Source organism: Sorex araneus, chromosome 1, assembly GCF_027595985.1.
Source record: "Sorex araneus isolate mSorAra2 chromosome 1, mSorAra2.pri, whole genome shotgun sequence".
In the NCBI taxonomy this organism is placed as follows: domain Eukaryota; kingdom Metazoa; phylum Chordata; class Mammalia; order Eulipotyphla; family Soricidae; genus Sorex; species Sorex araneus.
The window spans coordinates 172,500,124-172,512,885 of NC_073302.1; the positions used below are offsets into that span (position 1 = coordinate 172,500,124).

General features: G+C 43.0%; 1 protein-coding gene across 1 annotated transcript in view; it reads right to left on the bottom strand.

The window, feature by feature from the left end:
- PCSK1 (proprotein convertase subtilisin/kexin type 1) overlaps positions 1–12,163 on the bottom strand; it is a 53,412-nt gene extending 41,249 nt beyond the window's left edge. The window contains exons 1-4 of the mRNA XM_004613087.2: positions 11,500–12,163; positions 8,015–8,119; positions 3,386–3,496; positions 2,007–2,153 (exon numbers count right to left, since the gene is read on the bottom strand). Coding sequence (XP_004613144.1) covers positions 2,007–2,153; positions 3,386–3,496; positions 8,015–8,119; positions 11,500–11,679 — 543 coding nt within the window. The 5' untranslated portion in view covers positions 11,680–12,163. The remainder of the gene's footprint in view (positions 1–2,006; positions 2,154–3,385; positions 3,497–8,014; positions 8,120–11,499) is intronic.
- Positions 12,164–12,762: the final 599 nt, after the last annotated feature.

Sequence of the window (12,762 nt, forward strand, 5' to 3'; positions counted from 1 at the left end):
CATAAGAAAATAGAGACTCATGAAATATAAGATGAGGCAGATAAGGGGTTGATATCAATGGTATATAAAACATTGGTTGAGCTCTACAAGAAGAAAACATCCAACCCCATTAAAAAATGGGGCAAAGAAATGAACAGAAACTTTCCCAAGGAAGAGATACGAATGGCCAAAAGGCACATGAAAAAGTGCTCTACATCACTAATCATCAGAGAGATGCAGATCAAAACAACCACGAGATACCACCTCACACCACAGAGACTGGCACACATTCAAAAGAACAAAAGCAACCAGTGTTGGAGAGGATGTGGGGAGAAAGGGACCCTTCTACACTGCTGGTGGGAATGCCGACTAGTTCAGCCCTTTTGGAAAACAATATGGACGATTCTCAAAAAACTAGAGGTTGAACTCCCATTTGACCCAGCAATACCACTGCTGGGAATATATCCCAGAGAAGCAAAAAAGTATAGTCGAAATGACATCTGTACTTATATGTTCATCACAGCACTGTTTACAATAGCCAGAATCTGGAAAAAACCCAAGTGCCCTAGAACAAATGACTGGTTGAAGAAACTTTGGCACATCTATACAATGGAATACTATGCAGCTGTTAGGAAAAATGAGGTCGTGAATTTTGCATATAAGTGGATCAGCATGGAAAGTATCATGCTAAGTGAAATGAGTCAGAAAGAGAGAGACAGACATAGAAAGATTGTACTCATCTGTGGAATATAGAATAATAGACTAGGAAACTAACACCCAAGAATAGTAGAAATAAGTACCAGGAGGTTGACTCCATGGCTTGGAGGCTGGTCTCTCATTCTGGGCAACTCAGAGAATGGAGCACCAAGTAAAATGTGATCGGAGGTCATGCGGGGGAAGGGTGATGCGTGCCTAACATAGGCTAGAGAATGAACACAATGGCCACTCAACACCTTTATTGCAAACCACAACACCTAATCAGAGAGAGAGATCAAAAGGGAATACCCTGCCATAGTGGCAGTGTGGGGTGGGGGGAGATGGGACGGGGGAGGTTGGGAGGGATGCTGGATTTACTGGTGGTGGAGAATGGGCACTGGTGAAGGGATGGGCTCTCGAAATCTGTATGGGGGAAGCACGAGCACAAAAATGTATAAATCTGTAACTGTACCCTCACGCTGACTCACTAATTAAAAACAAATAAAGTATTAAAAAAATATATAAGATGAGGTACAATGCAGGCACCAGTGATCTCTGTCAGCCTCCCTAAGAACTCTAAATAAACATGTAATTTTATTAGAGTGTTTAAAATTAGAGACAACTGTCAGATTCTGCCCCTTCCTTTGCAATTAGATTTCTGTAATTAAGCTTATCTTCCTCATAGGAAACATTCATGCTATTTTCCCATATTTTTACTATCTTTCAAAAATTCTTATTTTGTACAAAATTTTTTTGTTCACTTTTCCTTTGCTCTTTAGCTAGGGAATATTGCATTCAATAAGAATGGAAAAGATGAGATAATGACCAGGAAGAATATTAAAAATATAATGCTAATTTGAAGAGTTAAGGTATAGAAGATTTTATAAACAAGTAAGAATGCTCAGCTTATTCTCTCACTGCTAGTACATTTTCTCTGTCCTTTCTTGCAAATTGCATGGAGGTACTCATGTTTACATAATCTCACAATATCAGCGATTCTGACCTAAGAGAGTTGTGAAGATGACTGTGAAAATGACCTCAAGCATCAGGCTTGATTTGATTGCCTAAAGCCCCAAATGCTGATGATAAAGAGTCTGAATGGTTTTCAATAATTCCACTAGGGTAAATGATACTGCACATGCTTTTTTCCATTCCTTAGCTCCAGTGAATTTTTGTGATGCCCACTATTACCACCCCTCCCCCCAAATGCTTTTATGGATCAGTGGAGAGTTAGACAAAATCTTGTCCCACCATTCTGGGACTAAAGAAAGAGCAAGTTTCTGGATCTGCTAAGCAAGACTTAAGTGGAAGCTAGGCAGGTTCAGACTCACATAATTGGCATAGATGTCTGTGTGATTCCACTCTAAGCCATCATCCAGAACAGTGATAACAACTCCTTTGCCTGTGATGCCTCTTTGCCAAACAGGTATCACATGGAGATCCAGTTTGGGGAGTGCAGCAGTCATCCTGGTATCTTGCTGGCAAGGAGAAACAAAGATGCATCAGTAAAATTATTTATTTTCTGCAAAATGAGAAGTGAAGCTTCAATCTGGAGACCCTTATTTCACTTCCCTGAAATCACTGGATGAAGGCAATTAGGTGAAATGAAAAGCCAAGTTGAGGGAAGGGCTAAGTGAATCATCATCAGAAGCTTCTCCTTTCCCAGTTGTTCCAATGGAAAATCACTCAAAAGGATGAATCACCCTGTACCCCTTCTCTTTGAATTGCATGACTTTGAAGAAGTTATCTTTAAGTTAACTTTCATTTATTAATGTTATATTCAGGCTTTCGTCTATTGGAGCTCTTTTGTTAATTTTTGTTGTTCCGTTGTCTCCATCTTGCCCCAAATCCTAAGTCACTGTTGCAACACAGAATTATTTTTGTTGTCAACATTAATGTTACAGTTGTAGCAATGGTTGTAGCATATAGAAAGTCCTGCCACAGAGGCTTTCGGTTACAACAGAAGAAAGAACGCTCCTGTGCACAGCAGATGTCATCACAATCTCTCCATTAATGACGACACACCGATAAAGAACTGGTAACTACCACAAGGGTAGAATAGTTTGCAAATCTATCAATAGACTTTCCATGAGGTATTTTTTCCTTTAATATTGTTTAAAAATTCACACCTTAACATGTGAAAATTGTTACTTAGGCCCATCATATTGTGTTTGTGTTTTTGTTTGTTTGTAAGCCCTGTCAGTGCTCAGGGCTTACTTCTGGCTCTACATTTATCATCACTTGTGGTGGGGTTCGGGGTACCATCTGGGGTGCCAAGGATCAAAAGCAAGTGTCCTACCCCTTGTATCATGGTTCCAGCCCTAGGGTGATCATTCTGAATTGTGTTCACTCTTATCAGAGAGATTTAAAGTGTTTTCAAAGATTAGCTTTGACCTATTGAGATTTATGCCATAAGTTCTTCTTCAAAACCCCTGATTTTCAAGGTCTGATTCTTCTGTACTTACTTCAGTTACATTTCAGAAGAGAATGAATGAGGAAACAAACCCTTCTCTATTAGCAGTTAAAGATTTGTATTTCAGATACTCTCAGCTAGTGAAACTAAATGATGATGATTTAGACACAGAAGGTCCCATTAGCCTTTGACTTCCAGATAGCATAGTCCTTGTTGAATAAACTCTTATGAAAGAAAAGACATTTTGCATCAAAGGAAATAATTCAAGCCCCACCCAGTCCTCGGGTGGATACTCACCAAGTACCACTGTTGGTTCCACATTGGATCGTTGAAGAGATTTAGTGCTGATTCTCTTAGAACTGAGCGTTTACTTCTTTCTTTTTCATACTGCTGTTCAGCCCATATCACCTGCAGGAAATTTTATAGCAATAATTCAACAGTCAGAGAACCACCTTTTAGTTCCCAGGCCCTCTCCAGCAGAGATCAGGCAGCTCTACAATATTTTTCTTTGACTACAGATCAAATTGACAGCTCAGTGAGAAGGGCTTGCCCACTGGGGAGATGAACATTCTCTTTACGTAAAGTGTCTTTGTAAGGGGAGGAGAAACAGTCAAGAAGATGATACCCTCAAATGTCATGCACTGTGATTACAATGGAAGTAAAAGTTCAGCCTGCTCTCATTAGCAAATGGACCCTAATGCCCACTTTCCTATCAATATACTAAGTCAGACTCTATCTAAAAACTTGCCCTTTTTCATGAAATGAATCAACAAGCTAAGAGATCTCAGAGACTGCTGCCTCAGAGTTTACATGCAAAAGATAAAAATTAAAAGTGTTGTACAGCAAGCAGCTTATTGCAGAGATACCTCTGGCCTTTAAGCCAGGCTGACTTCACCAGGGTGCCTCAGACAGGAGGCACCTGTTGTCCCTCCACCTGCCCACTGAGAACTCTGGCCACCGATTTCCAGAACCCAGTAAAAGGTGCAGGTACGAGGGCTCAGTGACAGCAAACTCCAAGTCTCAAGGGATAGGGGATGAGCAGGTCCTTCTCATTCCCCCATCCCCATGGGACCCTGGAGGTCACATCCACAAACTGCTTCCGGCTGCTATTTAAGCTTCTTAACGGCCATGATCCAGAGACACACAAAAGAATCTCAGAACTGAGCAGCTCACTGCAGAGATTTCTCCAGACCCTATTTATCTAAAATTTTAGAATTCCAGGACGCAGGCTGCACAACATCTTATGCTACTTATAACCAGCAAAACAAAAGAGACTGTAGGGGAGATTGTCTGCCATATAGGCAGGCGGAGGTGTGGGGTGGGGGGGGGGACTGGGGAAATTGGTGATGGGAGATGGCACTGGCAGAGGGTTAAGTGTTGGATCATTGTATGACTGAAACAAACATGAAAGCTTTATAACTGTATCTCACAGTGATTCAACAAAAGATTATGTTAGTTAAAAAATAAGTAAACAAAAGTGTTGCACAAGACAAGAAAAATTCTCTGTCTTTGCAAATTTAAAACTCTGGCTCTCTTGTGTCTCAACCTCATGCTAAGAATATTTAATATGAAAAACAGACCCAGGATGATGAATGAGCACTACTGACCATGCACACTTACCATTAATTTTGTCTCATGTATTATGCAAAGCAATCTGACGATACAAAAATGACCTGTTCCCCATTTATGGTATAATCCTATTACACCCAAGGCCCTTAGAGAGCAAGAGGGTGCCTTGTGGTTAGATTCATGATGAAATAATACCATGCTCTTATTTTGCTAGGTGGTTTAACTATTTCCTACCCAAAACACATTTCCTGTGTTGAACACACAATGCCAGCCCAGTGAATGGTGTGATGTTGTTAATGTGAAAGTGTTCATGATGCAGGTCTGAAAACAAAGATGGAAAAATAGTTTGTAATGAAAGGGTAAAATCATCCACTGAGATTGTCCTGAACTTTCAATTCAAAAATATACCACAAACCTATTATAAAGATTGGGAGGGATTTGAGAGCTTGAAATTAGTCACTATAATTTATTTTTAAAGTGCCTATGTTTTCAAGCCTAATTGTTTTAGCTTAAAATACCTCAAGGCTTAGAATATACTGCCTGTCATCTGAGTTGGTCTTTGGAAGCAGCCTGCTAGGGAACAAATACTAATCTCTGATGGAGAGAATCACTTATAGCTGGAAGTTTCATTAGCAGACTTGTAAAGATAGCCCACTGCTGCTTGTTATGAGGCAGATTTGAAAGAATATTATCTCATTCAAAAACAAGTAATAAAATGAAAATCAAGAGCATTAAAAAATAATAAAACCAAAGAGGCAGTCTGCAACTGATCATATAAATATCCAATTGTTGGCAACAATATTGTGATTAGTGCCAACTCCAGATCTCATAACAGCACCTAAAAGAGTAGACCAAATGGAACAAAGCAAATTAATTGCGTTTTTCTAATGTGTATATGCTACATATCACGTTCTTAATTATAATAATCATTTTTCAATGCAAAGTGCACTAAAGATATCTAGTCTAACCTTTAACTGTCACTTTCTATGGGTTTTACAAGTTTCCTAAAAGAAAAACATTCTGGGAATAATTTTTCAAAGAACCATATAGATTCCTTTTTAATGAAATTATATTAGGGAGTAAATTCTTAGTTCTTCTTCATTCTGCCTTGTGTTTCTTCTCCATATCAATTATAAGGAATAAAAATGATTTAGCTGTTCATTTTAGTGAGGTACTTTGATAATAACAAATCTTTTCTATACTTTCCAATTTACTTCTATGAAGTTAAATGAGAGATCAGTTTTCCTTCCTGATGTATTAATATAAATATGTGAGAGATCATGTTCCTAACAAACTCAGCTCCAAGGTTGGAGTAGTTCCTTTTTTTTTTTTTTTTTTTTGCTTTTTGGGTCACACCTGGCGATGCACAGGGGTTACTCCTGGCTCTGCACTCAGGAATTACCCCTGGCGGTGCTCAGGGGACCATATGGGATGCTGGGATTCGAACCCGGGTTGGCCGCGTGCAAGGCAAACGCCCTACCCGCTGTGCTATCACTCCAGCCCCGGTTGGAGTAGTTCCTTGGGCAAAAACATCTTAGATCCACAGCAAATATGCCCCCAGGAAATAATAAAATAAAATAGTTTAGAGTCTTGGGAACTGGAGAAATAGTAGGGTGTTCGTCTTACATTTGGACAACCCAGGTTCAATCCCTAGCACTTCATATACCAACCCCACCCCACCCTCAGCACCTCCAGAAGTGACCCCTGAGTAGAGAGCTAGTAGTAAGCCCTGAGTATTACTGGGTGTGGCCCAAAGACAAAGACAAAAACAAACAAAGAAAAAACCCAATAGTTAAGGGTCTTCTAGATGCTGAAGGCAATGTGGCAAAGGTAAAATTGTCACAACTTTATATTCTAAGAGAGCATGCTGATTGGTTATATGAAATATCCCTTTCTGCTCTTAACGTACCCGTTGAATTTTAATGTGCATACTAACTGTTCTTAATGTCTCTTCCATCTTAAATAATAACTCACATGTTGGGAATGAGGGTGGAGGAGAGAGATTGTATTGATGGCTGCCCAGGAAGCCTTAAAGCTGATTGTTGACAGGGATATGCATTTATGAAGATTAAAAAAAAATCTCTCTACTTTCCTTAAGAATTGAGCTTAACAGAGTGCTGATAGCTCTTCTACTTTCCAGAGCCAACAATCAGTGATCCCTCTGTCTTGGAAGGGCAGAGGGAAAAATATCACTGGAGACCTGAACCGGTCAGTGTAACATTTGGGGGCTCTGATTCTAACTTTCACATGTAGCTATTAACTTGAGTATAAGAGCTGGCAATGGATGGTTATGAACTGTGGATTGTCATCATCTTGATCCAGCACTGGTAGTTTGGATGTGGTTGTGGAACACTGAAACGTAGGCCCAATCATTTCTAACTCTCACGCACCGTCCTCTGCATTTTAAGCTTTATGATTTTATTAGTTGCAGAGTGGAATAACTATTTCTCAGTGTTCATAATTGTGCATACTTTCAATAGTTCTGCCACCTTTATCACTTAAACATTTTCCCCCCTGTGAACTTGAAAAGTGTTCTATCTCTCAACAAGCTGCCACAATTCTCAGGGCATCCTTGGCAACATTAATACACATATACAGCCCTCAGGCCAGTCAGAATAAATTTCTACCAGAATGACAGATTCTTGAAGCAACATTGTGGATACATATTGAAATACTCTCATTGTAGTCAATATTTCTATTGATATATTTGCTTCTTAGAAAATAAAATTCAAAAATCAATAAGTGCATTAGATATACATCCCAACTGCCTCCATACTATTACCTATATTTATTTGGACATTTACCTTTTATCTCCTTATCACTAATCCTGTGTACAAACTCAAACAATAAATGGAAACTTTGCCTTATGAAGATACAAATTTAGTGTCCTACCATTCATTGTGGCAGAATGTTTTTTCAGCTACACTTAATGGAATCTTTTAAAAGTAAGTTCGTACATTATATTGGGGGGCTCTTGATATCAAATATTAAAGCATCTAGCACAAAAAAGGCATAAATTTATAGAAGGTTATTGATATAGTGAAGGATACTGACATATTGTCATGTGTTTCCACTTGATTTTAAATATTCACTATATGCATTTAGGCTGAACTGTGAACTAGTATTTCTTTTATATGTTAACTGATATTAGGTATATATGGAGTATATATGAACTTTAGATAGTTCCTTCAATCCAACTATACATAACCATAACCTTATGAAAAGAACAAGAAAAAGTATAGATAAGTAATAGTAACCACGATGTACAAAAATCATATTGCAAAATGCTTTTTGATTTTGTTGACCCTCAAAAACCAAGCAGAAATTCAGGTTTGAAGACAATTGTAGTGAACTTACACGATCATCATCAGATAACCTCTTAGTGATGTGAGGAGCGCTCCTTCGAGACCTGCGGGGGTGGCTTTTATGTTTCAATAAGTAGTGGTTTTCAAGTGACCCAATCTATAAAAGAAAAATATTACAATGAAAATCAACATCCCAAACAAATATATAGACGAGTTTGAAACCCAAGTGACTAAGGAACATGCAGCTTTTATTAAGCTCATGTCCTTGTATGTGAAGTCAACATTTTTCTTCATAAGAAAGACACTGGTAGATTCCTTCCTTCATTTTTCAGTATATTGGGTGTGATGAGCCTCAAGATATTATCACTTGGGCTCAGTTTGCTTGGGCACTGCTGAAGCTTTTGTTTCACACGCTTCAGAGGAAGAGAAGAAAAATTAAACACTTCAACAAACCAAACATAATCCTATTCATTCTTTGCAACAAATTATGTTGACAGACATTTCTCAAAATATTTATTGTGAGAGAACAAACATTTATGTAAAGAAAACACTTCGGATATAATAGTCAGTGCTGTACTCAGGTAAAACAATTCTTGTCTATTATAAAATATAGAACTTGAATCCACAATGATGATTCTAAAATACAGTCTAATGACCACCTGACTTTCTACTGATTCAGTGTTTTAAAGGAAAAGCGTGCTGTATTCTATCTTAGACTTTGTCAGCATCTCTGAGAGACTGCCAATGCCTTAGGACCATTTAGAATTATGTCCATTATTCTTTTGGGGCCTGAGTGATAGCACACTGGGTAAAGTACTAGCCTTGCATGAGGATGACCCATATTCAACCCCAGCATCCCATATGGTCCCCCTAGCCTGCCAGGAGTGATTCCTGACTGCAGAGCCAGGAGTAAGCTATGAGCATTACTGGGTGTGACCCCCAAATAAAAATAAACAAAAAAAAGAATTATATTCTTGGTCTTTTAAGATAAAGTCCTTTTTATTGCAAATAGTACTTAATTTGAAGCCACAAATTCTCTAGAAACTATACATAAGTAAGCTATGTATAGTTATGCACACACATGTACATATATATATATGAGTGTGGGTATTGTTTTTAAGAGACACAAGTGACACTTGGCTATTTCATAAGAAACATAGCCATTAAATTGGCAGTTCTCACCAAAAGTTCTTGATAGCGCTACGTAGGCCCTGCTTTAAGTCAGAAACTCAAAGAATGAATATTCTGTGAACTGTAAATGATTTTTGGAAAACAGATGTATTTGCTGTCCATTGGTACTGTTTCTGTCCACTGTGGCTTTATTCTGAGTATTAACCAGCTCAGGATAGCAAGGCTATTTTAGTGTAATCCCCAGAAGAAAGAAGCAGGATAATAAAGCACTAACAGACTACAAAGAATCATTACTTTCCCAATGTGTGTTAGTAATGACATTTTAACTGCAAGTGGCTAGATAAATTATAGTATACATAAATTGTATATAGACATAGAAGATTTCCCCTACTATTTTTAAACCTTCTTGTGGCTATGCCATCCCTTCTTTGAAGAGCCTATAATGAATACTAATTTGTTGGTTTGGAAGTATTCATATTTGAAGACTGTGCAAAGACAATTCTCAGAATGAATGGCCCAAGTTTAGATGTACTGGGGGAAACTAATAGAAAAGGAAAAGAGATTATTTTTGCTCTCACTTCTGCTTCGTTTCCATAATGGTCATGTGCTTTAACTGTGCTACTTGATTGTACAAGGGTTAGAGGATTAAGTGATTATCTTTTTTATCTTTTTTTTTCTTCCATAGAATGAACAAGATTTCTATGGTGCTCCCAGTAAACCCCGGTCAAAATTTATTCTACCTTTTGATCTTAATTCCATGTGGTATCTACACGTAGAACTGAGCTTCTTTCTTAGAAAGTTCCTGCCTTCCCAGCAGCTGATTTTACACTGGGAAAGCCTTCTCTGATCTTTTGTTTTCCTTGCAACCTCTTCCTAAAAAAATGTATGCAGAGGGATAGCACAGCGGGAAGGGCATTTGCCTTGCACGCGGCCAACCCAGGTTCGATTATTCGTCCCTCTCAGAGTCCAGCAAGCTACCGGGAGTATCTCGCCAGGTTGGCAAGCTTCCCGTGGGGTATTCAATATGCCCAAATCAGTAACAAGTCTCACAATGGAGACGTTACTAGCGGAACGGATGAACAACGGGACGACAAGTGCTTACTTCCTTTACCCTTTCCTCTTCTTTTCTTCCATCATCCAATACTGGAACTCCGGAGAAAAGTATTATTACTAATTCCAATCATGGTCAATAGCAATCACTTGTGTCCAAACAAATCTCTTCCAGGTTCTCGATTCCTGGAAAGTGTCTTTGATTTGTTACTCCTTAGTCCCTGACACCGAGTTTGGAGCAGAGGCGAGCTGGGCAAGACTTGGTGGGCTACTGGACCGCTGAAAAGTGACTGTGAGCATTGACCTACCTGCTGGGCATTTCAGAAGGCTCATCCAGTTGGAGAACCGAGCCTCTGGCTAGGGAAGTCGTATTCCCCAGCGGATTCGATCTAAGGATCCGCCAGCGCCCACCCACGCGTATTACTCATCCGTGACTTCAGCGGCCTCCGGAAAAACCGCGCCAAAGTGTCTTTACTACTCTATCCTCCCCCGCGTCCTCGCAGCCAGGTTCCAAGGCCAGGAGAGCAAGGCATGCACCCCAACGCAGCGGAGAGAAAGCTGAGCTCAGACCCTTACCCCAGGACACTCCCGGGCAGCGCCCACCGTGCGCCCCGCGGCGCGCTCCCCCCAACCCCCGCCCCGGTGTGCGCGCGGGCGGGCGCGCGCGGGCGCGCACGCACACACACACACACACACACACACACACACACACACACACATTGCATCTTCCACGAGCCCCGCGCCTGCTTGGCCACACAAGAGCTGAAATCCCGCTATGCTTCTCTGAGAGCAGGAAAGGGATGGATCCTCCGGGCTCATCCAGATCACGGGTCGAGCAGACAAAGTTGAGGGGCTCAGACTTTGTAAGTTATGGGCGCAGACGTGGTGCGCCCGCAAAAGGATCCGAGACGCGGTCCCGGGTTTTGGACCCCGCAGCCCACCCCTTCCACCAGGTCCCAGCTCGCGCGATCAGCTCCCGAGCGCTGCGCCCTGCGTGGGACCCCGCTGGCTGCGCCCGGGCTCACTCGCGCCGGGACCGGCTGCGACTCCACCAAGTAGCAGAAGGTTGAACCGCGGGGTCCTGGCCCGAGCGCCCATAGAGCTGCACCGAGTGGCGGGGAGCGGGTGTCGCGCTCCAACCGGCGTCCGAGGCCCTTGCTGAAGGCGCCCTCCGCTGGCTGTCCCAGTCCCGCCCAGACCATGCACCGCGCTCGCCGCTCTGCAAAGGCTCCCCGGACCCGCGCCGCAGAGCCCTGGTCCTTGCCACGCCGGGTTCGAGTCCCTTGAGGACACGGCGCCCCGTTCCCGCCGGCACCTAGGGAGCCCGGAAAGTTTCCTGAAAGTGCAAACTCTTACCTGGCCCAGCAGGTCGTAGCCCAACTCCTGAGCGATGGCCGCGGCCGCCTCGGGTCCCCCGGGGATCTCTGCCGCCCATTCGTTCACGAACTGCCTCCTGGCCTCGCCTCTGCCCAGCGCCACCCAGGCGCACAGGAGGGCGAGCGCCGCGCGCTGCAGGGTCCCGGCTCCCCGCGCCATGGCGCTCCGGCCCCAGCCGCGCACACAGAACGAGTCGAGTCCGACCACAGCCCGGCAGCCTCGGGGCCACGCGCACTCAGAGCCGGGCCGGGCGTCTGCAGGCGCGGGGTGCTGTGCGTGGTGTACCCGCCGAGCGCAGCCGGCCCTGCCCAGCGGAATGGAAATGAGTGTTTACACGTCAAATCGACGAAAGCCATCTCCTGACGTCACATCTACCTGGCCCCGAGCCGCGTGGCATTCCCGGGGGGCGGAGGAGGCTAAAATAAGCAGCCCGGGGTTCGGGAGGGCGGCGCCCAGGACCGGCCCCGTCTGTCTCCCACCCACTGGCGTCCTGCAGTCCAGAGGTCGCCTCGCTTCTCCGAGAGGCTCCCTGTGGAAGGAGACCCGCCAGAAGGGAAGCTGAGGGCGCAGTGCAGGAGTACCTCCTTTCACCCCCTTACTGTGCACTGGCTCTGTTACACACCTCCTTACACTTGCTCCCATATCTCCTCTGGGGTGGGGTGGGATGCTGGTCGCTGCTCGTTCCCGCGCCTGGTGAGAGAAGCACGCCTGGATCTTTCTGATCACACACAGACTGAGAAAGCAGGCAGGAGGGATATTTTCGCCCAAGATTCTGCTCTGATTCACTCCCAAGGGACAAACAGCTACGTCTTCAAGACAGTGCTAAAACAACACGTTTAAAGGTGTATTTTGGGGCTGAAATCTGCTGTCTTCTTCCCTCTGTCTCTCAACAGTAAGACAAATGGCTCGAATTCTAATTCAGATATTGCAGCGTCCAGTGACAAGCATCCAAACGGAGTTTAGCAGAAAAATAATCAATACCATGCTTGTTAGAAACAGAAAATTGTCCTGTTCATTCCAAATCATTCACTGAGCGCCCCCACCCAGTGCCGTCTTGTTGACTCAGCGGGGACCAGAGTGAGTCCCATTCGCTCTGAACTTCCCATCATCAGAGCTCCTCACTTTGCTGGAGGACTGAAGCTGTTGCCATGGCTTTCCCTATGCACTGCACAATGTCTCTTTTGGGAGAATGTTTTCTCTACATACGCCAACAGCAGCACTCTCCGCAGGAAGACAGTTCAC